At 40.5% G+C, this 21268-nt stretch overlaps 1 protein-coding gene across 3 annotated transcripts in view; it reads left to right on the top strand.

Annotated features, from left to right (window-relative positions):
* The window catches only part of sdk2 (sidekick cell adhesion molecule 2), a 347374-nt gene that overhangs the window by 167254 nt on the left and 158852 nt on the right, over positions 1-21268 (top strand). For all 3 annotated transcript variants that reach the window (XM_031894269.1, XM_031894268.1, XM_031894270.1), the window contains exon 2: positions 16352-16511. In XM_031894269.1, the coding sequence (XP_031750129.1) occupies positions 16352-16511 (160 nt within the window). The remainder of the gene's footprint in view (positions 1-16351; positions 16512-21268) is intronic.

The following is a 21268-nucleotide window of genomic DNA, read 5'->3' as shown; positions in this document are numbered from 1 at the left end:
GTACAGGTACTGTTTTATTATTACAGAGAAAAGGGAATCATGTTGAAAATTAGAATTATTTGCTTATATTGGAGTCTATGGGTGATGGCCTTTCCGTAATTTGGAACTTTCTGGATAATGGGTTTTCGGATAAGGGTGATACCGGTAGCATATTTATCAAATGGGGAGTTCTAAAGGTCCCTATACATGTTAAAATTTGCTCCCTTGGCGAGATCGGCAAGCGAGCGGATCTTCACCCAATATCCCCACCTACGGGGAACGTGTAGGCTAAACGATCGAATTATGTAGGCGGCAATGGAGCAGTCGGTTCGGGGACCGCATTAACGATATGATGCGGTCCCCGATCCGACTGAATCTTTTAACCTGGCCGATCGATATCTGGGAAATTTCAGGCCAGATATCGGTCGGCCAGGCCCCTCGGTTTTGCCCCTACATGGGCCGATAAGCTGCCGAATCGTTCCAAGGGACCGATATTGGCAGCTACTATCCGCCCGTGTATGGGGACCTTAACTTTCACCCATTGATAAATACCATAGGAATAAATAGAAGGTGGTTGAATTTTTCTGTGGTAAACTCTAATCTCACATTTTGATAAATGTGCCCCTAAGATTCATGTGCCCAGTAAACTGATTGTCTAGAGTGGGCCATGATTACTGTGCGTTGTAGGACACGATAGGAGATTAGCGACACAGGCAGAATGGTTTTCTCATCAGGCTGGAGAAAACCAATGTACAAAACAATTTTTCTTGAGCTTCATTTATATTCAAAAGGGTTTTACATATATATAACTGTCAATGATGCAATGTTCTCTTTACACAAGAGTAATATATACTTTAGCATTAGTGTTCCTTGGAGCATCTCCCACCTCCAGGCATGAAGGATTGATAGGGCAGGAGCTTGCACAGGACTGCATTATAAGGCACCCGTCTGCCCCCTACCATTCTAGAACCGCTGGAAAGCAATTGCTTTGTTTGATGCCAGTCGGCTTGTCAGCTTGCACTCTTCACCTTTTGGGGGGTTATATAGTAAAGTGGGTGAGCGGTCGCTTATTAAGAGCATTACATTCAGCGCATTGCAGAATACCAACCTTCTGTCTGTCAGATAAAGGGAGAGCAGGGAGCTGTGAGAGAACAGATTGACGCACATTCAAGGAAAGGAGATCTCGGGTAATGGAAGATTCATCTTTGTGGGTATCTGGGGAAATGGACAGGACTAGGGAGCGTCTTGCATTCAGAATATCCAAAGCTATTGTGATGCTAATATCTATATATGTATATATAGTTTATGTATGTGAGTAGAGATGTAGCGAACTAATTCGCGTGAACATCGGGTGTTCGCAAGTTCGGAAGTTTGCAAACTTTTCGCGTATGTTCGCAATTTGGGTTCGCGTGGCGTTTTTCTGCGTTTTTTCTCGGCCTAAAAACACAGCACAAGCCACACATGGCGTTTTTCAGCAAATCCCGTTTCCATGGTGCTAATAGTGCGAAATAGCAAAAAACGCAGCGTATTTCCGCTAGGTCTGCCAGCTGCCTTTGCGGTTTTACGCAACGCTGTGTCAACAAAGTATTTTTCAGAGACATTTTTGCCCTTGATCCCCCTCCTGCATGCCACTGTCCAGGTCGTGGCACCCTTTAAACAACTTTAAAATCAGTTTTCTGGCCAGAAATGGCTTTTCTAGGTTTTAAAGTTCGCCTTCCCATTGAAGTCTATGGGGTCCGCAAAGTTCACGAATATTCGCACTTTTTGGCCTAAGTTCGCGAATGCGTTCGCGAACTTTTTTTTTGAGGTTCGCTACATCCCTATATGTGAGCATATAGATTGGTAAGTGTCGGTTGTGTGTGCTGGGTTTACTTGGATGGGTTGAACTTGATGGACTATGGTCTTTTTTCAACCCTATGTAACTATGTAGGATATGAAAAAGTAACAATGATTAATATTGCTTTACTCTTTCATTGTCTCTGCTAGAAGTTATGGTTTCATCTCCACTTGTTGATAGCTTTTACCTGTACAGCTCCACTTATTGATAGGCTTGGTTGCCTTGGTACTGCCGTAGCAAGCGATGGGCTTGATTGGCTTAGCTTCACTTACTGATAGGTCTTAGAAGATCAGTTAGTAATAAGGCCCCAGTAGTACAGTTCAGCTTGTTAATAAGCTTAATAAATGCAACACCACCAGTTAAAAGGCTTCAGCAGTAGCGCTCCACATAATTATAGGCTTAATTGGAACACCCCCACTCATTTCTAGGTTTCATTAGTACGTCTCACTTGTTGATGGGTTTGATCAGTACATCTTGATTTACTTCATTAGTACAGTTCTACTTATAAGTTATTCATTCTGGGAATAAAAAATGGTGAACAGAATGGACTATATGATGGTGGTTAGCCTTGGTGTGCTGGCAAACAAACAGATAAAGGAATATGCCCAATGTCAGGCAGCTTCTGCAATTCTGATGGAATCATTGTAGCATTGTAGCTGAGAATACTGTCTGAAGTAAATGTAAGTTTATCTGCTTCCACACTCTTAGGTAAATGTGACCTTGAAGGTTAAAAGCTAATGACTGTACCCTTAAGGAAAGCTTTAGTAAAATAGATTTGTTGTCAATACAAAATAATGCACCTATGATGAGTCTGATTAACCTGTACTTTACATTCAAGGTCAGCACTATGAGTACTCAAGGGAGTTCTTGGCACAAGGCTACCTATTGTGGCTGCAGGAAAGGAGTTTACATTTCAGCAATGGAATAGGTTCCTTATAATAAGCTCATTACCTTGTGCAAATTCCTTGCCTGGGGAGGTTTTAACAGCCGATTCAGTGGACCAAGTTATCTGGTTATGAGATGGGTTTCTTATAACTGAAGGTACTTAAGGTTATTGATCTTGAGAGAGTTGCCTAATAAGAAATAAATACCCTACTCTTATGTATGTATGTCTGTACATATTTATTGATATAGCACCACCAATGTACTCAGTGCTTTACAAGGCATAAACACAAACAGGGGTATATAGTTATAAATTATACTGTAAAACTGAATAGACCTATGCTTAAGTGCTTAGGTGTTTGAATACACAGTTGGAATGAGGACCCTGTCCCGAAGAGCTTATAATCTTTTAGGAAAGGGAAACAAGCAGAAACAAAAAGGGGGTGGGGCATAGAGGCTTAAGGGCTCTGGCACAAGGGGAGATTAGTCGCCCGCGTCAAAACTCCCTGTTCGCAGGCGACTAATCTCCCCGAGTTGTCATGACCCGCCATCCCACCGGCGAACATGTAAGTCGCCAGCGGGATGGCACACACGGCGGCGCGATTTCCCGAAATCGCGCCGCCGCGTGTGCCATCCCACCGGCGACTTACATTCTTGCCGGTGGGATGGCAGGGGGAAGGCAACTCGGGGAGATTAGTCGCCCGCGAACAGGGAGTTTTGTCGCGGGCGACTAATCTCCCCGTGTGCCAGAGCCCTAAATGGCTTATGCTGCCGTTCTTTACTTTTTTATTGTCTTCTTCTGGAACCATATTTGAATGACTTTGCCCAAAAATGCTTGTTTTCCTTATGTGAAATAGCTGCATATATGAATATACACAGGTACAGCAATATATATATATGAATTGAAAGTCTGTGGAAGGATGCAGCAGTGAGCCAAATTAAGTTTGAGTGGGTAATGAGATAAAACACTAGTGAGGTATTGCTTGGCAAGTGTATATACAACCTGAGATATTGTACAATCTGTGTGGAAATAGAAACCTTGAATCAAGAATATCTATGATTTATACAGGGTCATGTTGGATTAACCTATATCTATAAAAGGATTTCTGTAAAGCTGAAATAGTTGTAGTTGTGCCCTTTTTACACCATTAGTTGATATAGCACTGGCTGCCATATGAGACTATACTTGTTAGGCCACCCCATTTACCTCCTAAATGTATGTACAGTATGTATGAGGGTGATTGTATTTTCCCCTATGGAATAACCAGATAAGAAGAGTTGAGGCTGTATGCCAACATGACATGAAGCTCAAAGCATTGTCAGGTGACAGAACTTCCAATATGTTATTGCTGAGATCCTGAACATTTTAGTTTTGTAGATGTTCCGTTGCATTAGGCCAGGGGCCCCCAACCTTTCTTACTCATGAGCCATATTCAAATGTAAAAAGACTTGGAGAGCAACACTAAGTTTGGGCTAAGGGCTAAGATTGGCTATTAGGGGCCTCTATGCACACTATCAGCTTACAGGGGCTTTATTTGGTAGGAAATCTTGTTTTTATTTAACCAAAACTTGCCCCCAAGTCAGGAATTCAAAAACAACTCCCTGGTTTGGGGGCACTGAGAGCAACATCCAAGGGGTTAGGGAGCAACATGTTGCCCCGGAGCCACTGGTTGGGGATCACTGCAATAGGCCATCCCTGTTGAGCCAAATTGGGCTCATTTACTTGTAGGTCCATCAGGCGAGAATCACATCTACAACCCCATGTGGACCTTATTCCACAGAATTTTCCAACCTGCCTAATCAAAAGTTGAATTAAGAGGGGATAATTTTGTACATGGGCAAGTAGCCTACCAAGCAAGTTAGGAACCTCTAAGGTGGCTGTCACTGTGTGCTTATTGTAGCCTTAATGGCTTTCTTAATACCCACAATGCTTGGGGTGGGACCTGGGGTTTTCCAGATAAGGGGTCTTTCCGTAATTTGGATCTCCTACCTTAAGTTTGCTAAAAAAATTATTTAAACTGTAATTAAACCCAATAGGATTGTTTTGGCTCCAATAAGGATTAATTATATCTTAGTTGGGATCAAGTACAAGGTACTGTTTTATTATTACAGAGAAAAGGGAATCATTTAACCATGAAATAAACCCAATAGGGCTGTTCTGCCCCAATAAGGGGTAATTATATCTTAGTTGGGATCAAGTACAGGTACTGTTTTATTATTACAGAGAAAAGGGAATCATTTAACCATGAAATAAACCCAATAGGGCTGTTCTGCCCCAATAAGGGGTAATTATATCTTAGTTGGGATCAAGTACAGGTACTGTTTTATTATTACAGAGAAAAGGGAATCATTTAACCATGAAATAAACCCAATAGGACTGTTCTGCCCCCAATAAGGGGTAATTATATCTTAGTTGGGATCAAGTACAGGTACTGTTTTATTATTACAGAGAAAAGGGAATCATTTAACCATTAAATAAACCCAATAGGGCTGTTCTGCCCCAATAAGGAGTAATTATATCTTAAATGGGATCAAGTATAGATACTGTTTTATTATTACAGAGAAAAAGGAAACTATTTTTAAAAATGTGAATTATTTCATTAAAATAGAGTCTGTGGGAGATGGCCTTTCTGTAATTTGGAACTTTCTGGATAATGGGTTTCCGGATAAGGGATCCGATACCTGTACAAGGAATGGTAATATCAGCTGAAGTGCAAGCACCACACACGAGCAAGTGTTATGTAATTACGTGTCAGATCTGTACATCTGAGGGATCAAATGATTTGATATATAATGTGTATTGGGAATTACAGTTTTAAGTATTACTTTGTCAATAATTATGTACTGCCTTCATTAGTGCAATTTATAGGCAACATGTATAGTAAATAAGTATTGGCAATACAACACATTTGAGGCCAAACAGCTCAATCTTATTAGTAAAACTGTCAGCCAAGTGTAAATCATTCCCAGAAACACAGTGTGGGACCAATTTGTCTAAAGAACATTGATTCATTTATTTCTACAACTTTTTTTCTGTCTACTTTTGCCTTATCTTGCTACTCTTCTTTTTTTCCTTACTGTAATTTCAAAGCGGCCGGTTTGCTGACTTTAAGGTTTGTGTAATATCATTATTGCATATATGTTCTGACATCTTCATTACACATATTACTTTGTGAGAATCCCGTGGCAATATAAAGGAACGTTAGAATGCACAGTTATCATTTTCCCGGCTCTTCATTAAAGAGAGAACATCACTGGGAAGCACGTACGTCTCCAAATACTTAATCTCTAAAAGGCCTATTGAGACAATATTAGTTCAGTATGCAGTTTTTACCTCTGCTTTTAAATAAACCTTAAACCCTTCAGGAAGCCAAAATAAACTCCACTCCCTGACCCTTTCTGTGCCTTGTGGCACTTAGGAGAATAATCCGAGAGTGCTGCCGGCTTCTTCTATTCCAACTCTCTCTGAAGCGACAGCCTCCATCACAATCACAATGGGGCACTAGGGTGCAAGGCTAGTACCCAATCAGATGTTTGCTTCTTAATAGGTTACCGGTGACTACCACAAGTTATTAGACTTTGTCCATAAATATAATTTAAACTGCTGCATTTGGCTTGGGGTCACATCATCCTGTAGGTTACTTCCAAAAGGGCTTTTGGTGATGCCCCTGGAACATCTGTGCCAAGCTCCATTATGCCTCAACAGGGCCCAGTTTTGACCTGACCCGGCCCTGTCCCCACCCTGTATGAAAAACCATATGACTTGTAGGTGGGTTGACAACTGTGAGTATGCAATAAGGTGTGTTTTTTTTCTTCTAAAAGGTTTTGATTTGGTGGTATACATCAACATAAAAAATCTGCCATTAAATTAATGTAGAAACTACCGGATCAGGGTTACACCCAAAAGCTTCAAGCTGCCCAATAACTCACTTGGTGGGTTGTGTGCTCGGGGCAGGAATAATTTAGCTTAGTGCCCTCCCCAGCTGCCAGCCCCATCTGCCACTTCCTTGTCATTTTGTGATGTTGGACATGGAGGGCTTGGGCCCAGGGGAGTAGGTGAGTTATAGTCAGGGTATCAGGTATGGGTCGAAAATTTGTCAACCTCCTCATGACTGCATCAAATACTGTAACTCTAGTGTGTAACACTTGCCTCTTTCTTAAGAGTAGTATGGTTCATGCCCGTTTAAATACCCATTCATGCCTGTCTTTGTCTCATAGGATACTGCCCTTTTGACTTTTGTGATATTATAGGGGGCATAACTGCCCTTCTCACACTAATGTTTTAACCTTTGACATCTTACGTACAGATGATAAAGCCTTTATACATACAAGCAGGGGCTGCCATATGGCTTGCTTTAGCGGAAGGATTCTCAGCAAACAGCAGTAGCCAATGCAGCATCTGTTTTAGACTCCAGGGTGTGCTGTCATTGTATTCTCAAGAGAAAAGTTCAGATAGGGAATATTCTGCAGACACAATAAGCTGTCCTAACATACTTTACTGTCTCTTTAGGAAAAAATAAATGCAAGTGAACTGCAGTTTATAAACAGGATATATTTGCACTTAAGTTTATGTCTACAGGGGCGAGCAGTGATGTAACTAATGCTATTCTTAGCAAGGAATTACTGACCGAGCAGCATTTCTCTGCAGGCGAGTCTAAGGCTTGCCGACGTGCTGTTTGGCTCACAAGGGCCTGAGCCCATTGCTTTCCATAGACTTGAATGGATGACGGTTGCTTCCCATCAGGTATAAAGGAGTTTGCTGGCAGCTTATTTCCTTACAGAGACCCGCTAACACAACACATAATTCTGTTTTATGGTTCCCAAAGCGAATATTCGCATCCATGTAAGGACAGCACAGTGCAGCTTTTGCTAATCCTAAATGTTCTCTTTCACTGGAGCAGAACATACATTTGCTTCTTGATGTTTTATGTTGTGCAGGAAACACATTGCCACGTCTACCAATTAAATACAACAGCGATGACTGGAAATAGATTCAAAGTAGTGAATCCAATGCAGCAATACTCTGCTAGACAGGGGTGTCACTGTGTATAGAAATCATTTGACTGCCTTAGGAATCTTTATTTAGTATCATAATATAGTCACAATGAGTCACTAGAAATAAATTGAATGGTCAGCAAAGAGTAGAAATGAACTGAATGGTCAGCATAGAGTAGAAATGACCTGAATGGTCAGCATAGAGGAACAAATGATACCAAGCAATACTGGGTCACCCCTAGGATAATAAGCAAGTCTGGTTTTGTCAGTTTTTATTTTTTATAATTTTGTATAAAATTAATTGTAAAATACCAGCATTGGATCTGTGTTTTCATCTTTTTAAAGTGTAGCTCCATATTTAATAAAAGGTGACCCATTGCAGTCAATAGACCCATTGCAGTCAATGCTTTTAAACAGATGACTAGTACATGCCATCTGCTGGTTAGTTGCTATAGGTGATTTATTTCATAATCCCTCAAAGTCACTTTATCTTGGTGCATAGGGAAAGATATGTTATTGTACTTTTTCCCTTCATAGAATTCTAACAGTCAATATTGACATAATTAGTGGCACTCTCCTAAATTACTAATTGCTGCATTTACATCCTTGGGAAATGAAAAAACGGCAAAAAGAATCAACCAGGATCACCACGTGTTTTGTTTTAACATGAAAACAAAGTATCATGCTGTTGTGATATAGGAGAACAGAGGGGATTCAATCAGTTCAAGAACTGTGTTTGTGAGTGATACTGAGTAGGAAACATAGACCCTTTTATATTAGCTTATGAAGAAAGGTGGCTAGCCAAAAATCACCCAGTATCTATAGGGAAGGTTTAAAACTTCTCCCAGTCAATAACTTTATCCAACACTCTTATGGGGTCCAATAGGATCCAATAGTTGGCCCATGGGTCAAAGATCTACTTATAAGGTGATCTAACCTAATAAACCAATCTATTATTGTATGGGCAGCTTTAGACTAAATATATTTGTAAACAGGCTGGCACTCCAAAAGAGATCCAACAATACTCCAAAGTGAAGTATATAGAATATATTCATTTACAAATGTTCTGCTCCCCTAGCTCATAGCTTGGCAACCATACCCACTGTTTATACTGGCCCACTTCCACTCATTGGGATACTACTCTGTATATTGTGCTACACAGCTTAAAGAGATACTGACACCAAAAATTAAACTTTATTTTACATCCATCATAACATTGTGTTTGCATGGTTTCTATAATTTTGCCTTAAAAGTATTTGCCAATGCAAATTGATATTACCTACTGAATCTTTTGATTACCAAATCAGAACTTTCAGCGAACAACAATCTAAATGCCCTATAGGTAACTTTTAATGTACATTAATATTTTGAAGAGTAGTTTAGTGTCCGTATCATTACAGTTGGACAATATAGGTTATGAGGCCAGCCGGTCACTTTATTGTTGGGCACTGAGCTAGGATCACATTGTAAAGATCCTGCCAATACATTAGAAAACTTTATTATAAATGAGAAAAAACTTTCTTTCAGCACAAACATATAAATATAATGATGTGCACACAGCTCTGCACTGACACATGAACTGACACAAGAATAAAAATACACCTACAGCTGGCATATAGTATGCCAACAACTTGCCATCTTATAGCTCAGGATCATTATCGGTAATCTCCCAGGCAACATAAAGCTCAGGGTGTAACCCTAACCCATATCATTTACTAGAGATCGCACTAAAAATAACTATAGCCACTGACTATAGTATAATAAAATACATGGTGCCAATATTATCTGTAATTATCTGAGCCAATTGTTCGGAGGTAAATTTGTCCAGTGGGTGCCCTTTACTTTGGTTTGGGAACGTCTATCTATTGCAGTACCTGCCCAATCAGAGGGACAGGATGATGTTCGAATGTAGGAGATAGAGTATAAACTATATACTCATTTAAAGTGTTTGGGGCATCTCTAGATATCTGTAGAACACATGGACTGAAGAAGACATAGTGATAAAAGTTCTACTTTCTGTATGACAGAGACATTTGTTTCACTTTGATATGTTTTATTTAAATCTGTTTTGCTGCATTTTCCTAGTCTCCGGGGAGACCTACCCCTGATGTGACACGGCGCCTAACCCAGATGTAAAGGCTTTTAATTTAATGGAATTTAAACAGGCTGAAAGAGAAGCAAAGCTGCCCTGTGTTGCAAATAAAAATGATATCAAGGGAGTTGAGCCTGCAGCAAAAAGCAGACGTGTTGGGCCCAGTAAATTCCAATGAATTTTATGCATTGTCCTTAGAGACTACTTTATTGCGGTTTGATGGGGTTAACTTCCAGCTCTGTTCTAGCAGCATCTGAGATAACATGAATTATCCTATGAACAGTTCTGCTTGCTTTCCCAGCCCCCGTGAAACATCCTGCGCCTGATTAATAATTCCTGGTGGGGCCCGGGATGTATCAGCCGTGGGTGATTGGTTTCCCTCAGTGTAAAGTGCGCACATCAAACATTTAAAACATTTAAGTTGACAATTTGGAGTTTGTTCGGCTGAGATGCGCTCCGAGGCCAGTCTTGGCTCATCAAATATACATACCATCTTCCTATGAATCATGTCCTATGGCAGGTTGGTTACGCAAGGCCCTCTGTATATTTTGTGAATGGTTTTTCAGATGATTTTCAATGGAGTGTGGAGATCACAATGGTGACTGCAACAGAAGGATGCTGAATTGGTACCCATAGTAGAAAAAAAACAAGGACAAGTATACAAATATAAACAGATTATGGCAAAGTAGGAAAAAATAGAAATTCAACAAAAGTGTAAAAAATTATAAAATGGTGTGCTCCAGAATTAGACTTTTCCCATACAGTTCCCATACTGTGGGGTTGGCTATTGGAGGGCTGGTCATGGGGGGTTCCAGGCCCAAACTAGTCTAGTCTAACTGGACTATGTAATAGATCTGTTCTTTCTTTTAGAGTCCTAAATCTAAAGCAGTAGGTTACTATAAATGTCTATCTGGGGGGGGTAGAGATGGGTTGTTTTTTTTTTCTACTATATGCTTAGTTTGTAGATGAAATATTCTGCAGCTGCAACAATGATTGTTATCAAGGGATAATATGTGAGTGTGCCTTTAGAAATAGCAGAATCCCTTTGAGTTATGACTTTCAGAACTGTAAGCAAATGCTTAACAAAAACCCTGTTACTACAGTTCAGTTGATGTAGACTGCAGTTTAAATTATTCCCCCCAGGCACCGGGGGTTCTGGGAGATGTAGTTCTAGAGCAGCTGGAGAGGTGCACAGGGATGATGCCTGCTCTGTGTTTTTCTAATCCCACATTGCAGGAATCCATTAGTCTCATTCCTGAGGACAGGAAACAGACTAAGTGGTTAGTATGGGTCCCATAGTAGTCAGCGGGATGACAGGGTATATGTAATGTGCTATACAGCTGCTGTGCGTTATACAGCTGGGCTTGTCTGGTCAGTAGCTTATTCTTTCTGCAATATTTTGGGCTTATGAATATTCTTTCATTGTATTACTATATAGTGTCTGCTGCACGTATAAAGTATAGAGTGCAGAAATTTTTTTGTATATGTGCTTGCTTATGCTTTCTATATTCTTTCAGGCCTGTTCAGTACACAGGAAAGGCCAGTGTTATGTGACAACATTGTACGAGTCTGATATCAGTTGTGGTTGGCCAAGCCATGTCAGTACAGAAGATGTTGCCCGTAGCATGGGTATAGATAAGTCCTAGTGAGTTCTTTGTGCCAACCATGGGCATTCGGGGGGGGGGGGGGGGGGGGGGGGGGGGCGGCACTCATATCCAAGTACATATTTCTAGACAGCAAAGTTACTAGAACTGCAACACGGCTGCCCTGTCTACTCTGCCCACAACAGAGTTGCCTACCAACTACTCTGTACATAGAGTTGCCATGGAGTTGCCAAGTGGCGGGTACCTACGTGCACATAGCAAGCAACTCTACATGGTCAGAATAGGACGCCTGAGTAGCTTCTAAGTGCACAGACAGAGTAGGGGCAACTTTAGTTTACATAGTTTACTTACACGGTGTATCTAGGTCAGTGTCGGACTGGGACCCACCAGAAAACCTTAGACCCCAGGCCCGCTTTCCAAACAATTTTTCCGTCTTTCCTCTCCCAAACTCTTTATTCTCCTAGTCTCTTTTATTTACATGCTAGCATCTATTCTTCCATCTATTTCTCCTCTTTGTTCCCATTCAGAAATAGGGAATGACCATGAAACAGACCAAATGCTCAGGAGCAGGAGGGCCCACTGACACCTGAGCCCACCGGGAGTTTTCCTGGTATCCTGATGGGCCAGTCCAACACTGATCTAGGTTCACTATTGTAGTATTGAAAGCTTTTTTTTTATATGTGCGTCTGTGGGTATATACAGTAGTTATGCCGCCAATAAGATTCTATAAGCAGCCTCTCTGGCTTTAAGAAGCACCCTTTTCCAACTTCTAGAAAATAAATATTTCAACAGTTTCTGTCTCTTGGATGGAGCATAATATTTTATTGGTTTTAAAACATCATCTTAAAGAGATCCTAATGCTGCATGAGTTCTGTGTGGCAGAGTTACAGCACCTTAGGGACTGGCATTGAGAATCGCTGTTTTAGTCTTTTTATCATTTTTAGATTTTTCAGCTGTATGATTGCTGTCGCCTTTCAGTGCTTGGACCCATAAATGCAGCCATTTTCCTCTGGCTCTGTGACATCACAACCATGTGATAATGATGTCAGAGACTAGACAGGGAGATGGGTTGCTAAATTTACATTTAAAATCCTAACAAGGTTAATCTCAACAGTGTTAATAACAATTTACGCTGTATTCCTGGTGCTTGAAACAAATTACAGTTAGGAAACCAATGAACACCAGTTATAATTGTGTCATTTTGTGATTTTATTTTTTTTCATGAGTATCTGGTCAAGGGGGAGGAGTGGCAGTTTTTTTAAGCTAAAAATTGTGTAATCAGTGGTTGAGAAGAGATTTATTTCTCTAATAATGCCTCAAGAGTGTGTGCTCTGGCTCTGTACTAAAATATTACTATAATAGGAATCCCAGTTATGATGAAAAATGTACTGTTTCTTGTGGCTATAAGAATAAACATGCATGTATGTGTTTATTTTATAGCTCCAAATGTGCAACCATCAGCTTGATTAAACACCTACAGGCATTCAACTAATAGAGTAAAATATAAATGAATAGACAGTTTCTTTAGACCTACCATTACTAGATACTGTGTATCATGACCTGGATAAATGATCACCTTAATGATAACACAAGATAAGGGATGAGTTCAGTGTGAATCCAAGACATGTGATTAAGGGACTGGGTGGAGGATAAAATGTTCAACGTTAACCCAAAATGGAGGAAGAAACCCTGGTTTGGAATTAAAATAATTAGCTCCTTCTTGGACATAATTAGTTACCAGCCAACCTGAATATCATAGGCGAGGGCAAGAGAAAATAGTCTGTGTCAATTGTTAAGAAACCAAAGGATGCAATGATGGCACCACAAGGCACACCATAAAGAAAAAAAAGTGATGGGGGGGGGGGGGGGGGAATGATGACTGTATACTGTGTGCTGTTATTGCATGTTTGTCTTTAAATGTCCAGTAGGTGGCTGGGTAAAACTGTTTTAGATAGAATATTATGTGCGTGTGTAAAGTTAGGAAACATAAGTTTGGTGTAATGCTTATCACCAGCCACCAGGGTTTATTAGTCAAAAGGGTATAGAAGAGGGACCACACCCAGGGTGATTGTCTTTATGGGAGAGTAGCAGGACACACCAAACTGGAAGAGGAAAAGAAGACCAGATGGAGAGGAATAGAAGCAGGCAGGGGTAGGTAAGAGGGAAGTGGCACTAGGTGTCTGAGACAGGTTGTGTATGGGAAGCCTATTACCATAATGAGGAGGGAAGCAGGAATAGCTTTCCCAGTGGATCATCCACAAGATCTGCCAATGAGAAAAGGCCTGATTGAAATAGCAATGGGGCACTGGAGATGAGTGTGAGAGCCTGGTCATCATTGAGACAGTATCTGTTTGTGCTGCATGGAATGTTGTGCCATTGTGTATGTGTGCCTCTTGGCCTGGGTGTGTGAATAAAGTTGTGCCGTATGTAACTGGAGTCTGTGTAACCTTCATTTGCGTTAGATGGGAACTGCTGGTTGTCCTGCCTACATGGTTATGGTTCCCTTATTATGGCAGCAAATCCTACAGTCAGGGGTGCTGCTACCATGAGGCGAGTTGAGAAACGCCCCTGAAGTTACAAGGGTTGGCAAAAAGCCACTACTGGTAACTTTAGGAGCTGAATTTCCATTCATTTTTCTACAGTTGTTTTTTACAGTTTTCTGTAAAGGCCCACTTTATTGGATGATGACATGTGGCGTCCCTGCTGCTCTTTGGTTGTTAACAGAGCTTCCATCTTTACTTCATTATAAGCAAAGTACATGCCCTACACCATAGGGAAAAAAATTGTTACATATTGTGCACAGATGCGATCTAAAATAATCAAACTGGTTATTTGGCATTTTTCTAACACTTTTTGCTACATTCCTACAATTGATACAAAGGAAAAAACAGCTGCAGCAGTTAAATAATGGCCAGAAGGTGGTCAGGGGAGAAATACGGCATAATCGCGTTGTGCAGGTACTGCCAAACACTGTGGTCAAGGTATATAAACCTTTACTTAGATATTTCCCAATGCCATTTCCACCACTGGTGTCTTGTAGTTTTAGTTTCCCTGAAGCAGCTAAGATTAATAGACAAAGGTTATGGGTGAGGAATTGTTTTGAGCAGGAAATTTAAGAGGTTTTGTGTAGGATATTAAACAGTAACAGGATGGAAACTGCTAGGGATGGAACATGAATCTTGAATTTAAGATAAAGCCAAGTGACTGAGGGTTAAAAAGCAGATAGGAAATAGGAGCAGATAGGAAATAGGATTTGCCACAAAGTTTTCTATCTGTATGGATGGTTCCTGACGTATTGTCTGCTCCTAGCTTTGAGCCCTAAAAGAGATAACATACTGTTTGATTGCTTATAAAATCTGTAACAAATTGGCTCAGGCACTGATCTGTGGAGCAAAGAAGCACTCACAAAAGGCTTTCTGCTCTCAGAATTTGGCAACCAAAGCTTTTTAGAGTGATTTTGTCAGCATCACCTCAGATATTTTGAGCGCTGAGTTTGTTGCACAAAGGGCCTTTTTGGAACACATTATATATTGCCGTGATTTAATTTCTGGATGAGCCCTTCGTGTGCTTAGGTTTATGACTTCCTCTCCATGGTTGAAAAAATTACCTGTTAATGGTTTAAGTGCTTTTTATTTAACAAGTATGATATTGTCATTATTTCCTCATAAGCTCAAAGCTTATATGGAGGTTGGCAATGGCTACTTCTGTACCATAATGCAGATCCAGGCCATGGAGCAACCCATGGTGCTGCTACAGCTACACCATTACTAATTTGATAGGTGGCTACGTCTGCGCCATACTGCATAGCCATGCCATGGAGCTTTGGCACCTATGATGTCACTACACTATTACCCATCTGATAGGGGGCTATGTCTGTGCCATACTGCATAGCCATGCCATGGAGCTTTGGCACCTATGATGTCACTACACTATTACCCATCTGATAGGTGGTTACTGCTGTGCCATAATCCAGAGTCAGACGATAGAGCAACCCATGGTGCTACAGAGCCAGGCCATGAAGCTTTGGCACCCTATGTTGTTACTACACCATTACTCATTTGGAATATCTAGCAGCAGATGCAGGAGACAAAAGTCAAAGACAGAAAAGTAGATAATCTAATGATATGTTTATATAGTGTTTTGCTGTGCATAATGTCATGCTGGCCATCCACACCTGACTGTTCTCTTCAAAAATATTTGTCTTCTATGAAATCTTTGTGCTTCTAGCATACTGAGTAGTTAAGAGAGGAGTGTTCGGGTGAACTCAGATCCACGAAGTTCAAGTGCATGCAGGACACCATGGAAACAATCTGCAAACATGAATGCAGATAGATAGACATTTAATTTGATCCATTCTTTACAGATTGAGACCTAAAATATTAAAACCAAATTTTACTGTGGGTAATCAAGTTATTCTCGTGATATGCTTGATTTAAATAAATGAATGGGAAGTAACTGCATACAGACAGGAAAGTTGTGAGCCTATGTTCTCCATGAGAGGACCACTACAATGAAACTACTATGCACACCTGTGTCTCTACGACTAGCTCTTGGGCCACTTGGTCAAATTACTGTAGCAAAGTGTGTTGTAAGGTGCCCAGTAAGCCCATAGATTTGGAAGTGAAGTCATTGGCTAACCTCATTTTTTTGTATTGGACAAACACTAAAGTGTGATGGGCTACAATGCTGGTTGAGATGGCCTGCACAAACCAGTGGACATAAAGTCCAGGTGGTAAAATGGTATAAAAATAACTGCCCCATATATATGTAGCGTAAGAAGATTTACTTTATAGAAAGGGTTCTAAGTAAGTATTAGAGCAACCTGCTAACTGTTATGGGGTATTATTGGTATTGCCTCTGGAGGCAAATTGGGTATGCCTGCTCCAGTTCCTTATCCGTTGAGACAATGAAAAGATTTCTATTGTTATATTCATTATCTTATATCACTTTTCTCTTTTACAGATGATGTTCCCCCATACTTTAAGACTGAACCTGTCCGGAGCCAAGTCCATTTGGAGGGAAACCGTCTGGTCCTGACCTGCATGGCAGAGGGGAGCTGGCCGTTGGAGTTTAAATGGCTGCGCGACCACAAGGAACTGACCAAATTCTCCCTGGAATACAGGTCTGTGCTTTTACCATCTTGCTCTACTTTATCATTGCTCTGTATTGCCAAGATGTTGTCATACAGTCTGATAATTGCCTTTCTGATTTAGCAAATTGCTAATATACAAAGCATAAATTACATGAAAAGATGACTTGATATTAATTGTAAATAAAGGAAAAGAACACAAATTATCATTATGTCTAGGGCAGAAATCTTCACTTTCCTTCTCCCGCACAGCTGTTTGGGTTTAGCTACTTCCAGAACCACCTAAAGCCCAAAGCTTTCTCAGCTATATCTGCAGCACTGTGTTTTCATAAAGAAATACAACCTATAATTCCCATCTTCAATTGAGACAGAAGACTATTGATTCCTTTGCTGAAGCTGCAGCAAAGTTGGTGGGTTTGGTATGGACAGGGGGAAAGCACAAGAATACTGGGGTACTGCAAGTTTGCATAAAATTTAATTTCTGGAGGCATGGATAGAACTGAATAGATGGGTAATACAATTCAGACCTAAATAATATCCACAGAAGTAACACTATGTATAGGACTCCACTCTGGAGCTAACTCTCAGCCACTGATACATACACAGCAGCTCCTTGACTACCCCCAAATGCTATTCTAGTGGTTGTTCCCGTGTAGGTGTTGATAGTAGAGTTGTTGTAGACTACTCTATTCAGGTGCCTTCATAGCATGATCTAGGAGTCGGCACCGTGCAACATGCACAAAATTTCCCTGGCCTGGCTTTTATATGTACAATAGGCACAACAGCCCTTAGATGTGACTTAAAGCTCTGGACCAATATCTGATATGGTCATATAAGGTATTTACAATCTTAATTTTAAAACTTCATGAAATGCACTGGAGCAACACGTGTTTTAGCTATGGTTTCCCTTTAGGACTAGGCATCTAGTGGCATCTCTAAAGGGTCTTGCATATCACTCACACATATTTATACAGCCCAGTCTAGATGTGCACCATTATATCTATATCCTCTACAATTTCTGTCATGTTTTCTGCTTTATACTGCATTGTGGAGCCAGACTTTCTGAATATCTAAGTCAGACCTGTCAGCTGGTAGAACTAGCAGCTAGAGAGAAAGAACAGACAAATACTTTCAATAAAAATAACATCATAACCAATTTAACAACTTTGCTACCAATAAAAACATGTAATGAATGTTTGCAACAAGGTTGCCTAGAATGAAATGTCATTTCATTTTGCTTAATTGTATATTTGCATTTACAATATTTGTTGTTGATTTTTTTTTCCCTCTTCTTTTAAGCTGTTACTGGTAATAAAGGTTTAGTCTTGCTGTCCCTAGTCCCAGGCTGGTCTCAGGCTTCCCATAGCCCATAGCTTGACATTACTATACAATTAGGACAGAAAAGGTTATTAATTGTATTAAGCACAATTCAGCAATTGAGGGTATATCAACAATTTAACCAGCTGTAGTTTGACATTGGCTTATAAGTAATTGACTACTGTCGCCATTAATTCTAGATTGCAGAGTTCTGTCCATTTCTATACAGGATGGTATATCTGCCAGTAAGCAAAGGTTAAATGTTTAACTTTAAGTGAGACATCATTCCAGTTTTCTGTCAGCCCTATTGAATTAGACTAGCATTCAGTGAGGATCAGTTCCTTTCTATTTGGTTGGATTCAGAAATCATTCAGGTTGAAAATGAAATCTAACACTGGCTATGGCTCAGCTGCCGGACTAAGAATTCTGGGAGATGAATCCCAAATACAAAGAACCAAACATAGAGATTGGCAGCTTTAGAAAGATGCTCCATATGTTGTACAATTTAGCACAATAGCAGAGTCAGAGAAATATCATGAAGAATAGGCAGTTATTAGCTTTATTTGCAAAGGGAGTTATATGAAACATTTCCCACAGTGGATATGGATTTACAGGTTATTAGTTTGGAAAAAACAGAAGAGCGTTCTCATGGGGGATATTGTTGTGGCATGTTAATGCCATCTTCTGTTGTACGAAGCTTTTAATAGGATAGGAAACAGTAACATCAAAAATATAAAGGATAAAATCAATAAAATACTGTTGTATTTGTGGATCAGAAAACAGGTCTAATAGATATTAAATTCCCTTTTGAATTGCTGAGAAGCCGGTAGATGGATAACTGGTCCCATATCTGTAATCTAAGTTTTCAGGTTATTCTCTACTAAATTCAGAGTGATACCCAGTTCTAAAATAAGAGAACAAGGAAATGTTCATGTTTATCCAACAAGTTCTTCTCCTATGGAATACTTCCTACTCCTTGTCCCAACCTTAACTGGTGATGTTTGTAGATATACATACTGTAGGGTGGGCTCAGTGGCATTTGTATATGGTGGTAAGCACCTGTGTGCTGTGGTACTACTAACACCAAAAGGGAGAGGCATGGTCAGTATACAGTGGCTTGCAAAAGTATTCGGCCCCCTTGAACTTTTCCACATTTTGTCACATTACAGCCACAAACATGAATCAATTTTATTGGAATTCCACGTGAAAGACCAACACAAAGTGGTGTACACGTGAGAAGTGGAATGAAAATCATACATGATTCCAAACATTTTTTACAAATAAATAACTGCAAAGTGGGGTGTGCGTAATTATTCAGCCCCCTGAGTCAATACTTTGTAGAACCACCTTTTGCTGCAATTACAGCTGCCAGTCTTTTAGGGTATGTCTCTACCAGCTTTGCACATCTACAGACTGAAATCCTTGCCCATTCTTCTTTGCAAAACAGCTCCAGCTCAGTCAGATTAGATGGACAGCGTTTGGGAACAGCAGTTTTCAGATCTTGCCACAGATTCTCCATTAGATTTAGATCTGGACTGTGACTGGGCCATTCTAACACATGGATATGTTTTGTTTTAAACCATTCCATTGTTGCCCTGGCTTTATGTTTAGGGTCGTTGTCCTGCTGGAAGGTGAACCTCCGCCCCAGTCTCAAGTCTTTTGCAGACTCCAAGAGGTTTTCTTCCAAGATTGCCCTGTATTTGGCTCCATCCATCTTCCCATCAACTCTGACCAGCTTCCCTGTCCCTGCTGAAGAGAAGCACCCCCAGAGCATGATGCTGCCACCACCATATTTGACAGTGGGGATGGTGTGTTCAGAGTGATGTGCAGTGTTAGTTTTCGGCCACACATAGCGTTTTGCATTTTGGCCAAAAAGTTCCATTTTGGTTTCATCTGACCAGAGCACCTTCTTCCACATGTTTGCTGTGTCCCCCACATGGCTTGTGGCAAACTGCAAACGGGACTTCTTATGGTTTTCTGTTAGCAATGGCTTTCTTCTTGCCACTCTTCCATAAAGGCCAACTTTGTGCAGTGCACGACTAATAGTTGTCGGACAGATTCCCTCACCTGAGCTGTAGATCTCTGCAGCTCCCCCAGAGTCACCATGGGCCTCTTGGCTGCATTTCTGATCAGCGCTCTCCTTGTTCGGCCTGTGAGTATAGGGGGACGGCCTTGTCTTGGTAGGTTTACAGTTGTGCCATACTCCTTCCATTTCTGAATGATCGCTTGAACAGTGCTCCGTGGGATGTTCAAGGCTTAGGAAATCTTTTTGTAGCCTAAGCCTGCTTTAAATTTCTCAATAACTTTATCCCTGACCTGTCTGGTGTGTTCTTTGGACTTCATGGTGTTGTTGCTCCCAATATTCTCTTAGACAACCTCTGAGGCCATCACAGAGCAGCTGTATTTGTACTGACATTAGATTACACACAGGTGCACTCTATTTAGTCATTAGCACTCATCAGGCAATGTCTATGGGCAACTGACTGCACTCAGACCAAAGGGGGCGGAATAATTACGCACACCCCACTTTGCAGTTATTTATTTGTAAAAAATGTTTGGAATCATGTATGATTTTCGTTCCACTTCTCACGTGTACACCACTTTGTATTGGTCTTTCACGTGGAATTCCAATTTTCCAAATAAGGGGTCTTATTTTATTTTTAACAGCCTTAGGGTATAACTGAGTCAGTGGCTTGATATATTCTTGATCTGGTCCCTATCTTATAGCATTGCTGTCATAAACGTACTGTACAAATATTTTCAGGCACAAGCGACTCCATCTTTTCTCCTACACTGAATAGAATCTGTGCTTCCAAAAAACCAAGTGCCACAAAAATACACATTTTAAATAACTTACCAGGGTGATATCCTCTTTACAAGGATTTAATCAGCCATAAAGCGCAGCATTTCATTTTTTTCTCCTTCACATCCAGCCTAAGCTAATGATACCAAACATAATTCCACTGCGAATAGGAAGTTACAGAGAGTGCAGCGTTGGCAGATTTTCATTGAAAAGGAAGGATTTAGACAGAGTTTTATCACTCCGATAAAGATTACATCTATCTGCCTGTGGAACATAAAAAAGACATTTCCTTTCCTATTCTCCCAGCAGGTATTTTTTTTTCAAGAAGGTGTCAGTTACTTCCTATTAACCTCTGAACAGTCCAGCGGCCATAGGATGTGGCAATACAGCCCCTTCTGCCAACGATCAGAGGGTAAATGTCTCCGATGTGTTGGCGAGATGGGATTTGGCAGCTGGAAGGGGAGTGAATACAGAGGTGATTAGGATACATCAAAAGCATGGATTAATGGCTTGGCTGCCAAAGAAAAAAAAGTGAAAAAGCCTTTTGTTACCAAGATAAAAACATCAAATAAATATAGTTTGAGAATGAGCTGCTCAGATATAAGAATATAAGAGTTTCATTATTTACTGATCGTTACGGTTTGTCTCTTGAGAAAGGATCCATAATGGA

Source organism: Xenopus tropicalis, chromosome 10, assembly GCF_000004195.4.
Source record: "Xenopus tropicalis strain Nigerian chromosome 10, UCB_Xtro_10.0, whole genome shotgun sequence".
In the NCBI taxonomy this organism is placed as follows: Eukaryota; Metazoa; Chordata; class Amphibia; order Anura; family Pipidae; genus Xenopus; species Xenopus tropicalis.
This window is presented reverse-complemented; position numbering and strand designations above follow the sequence as displayed.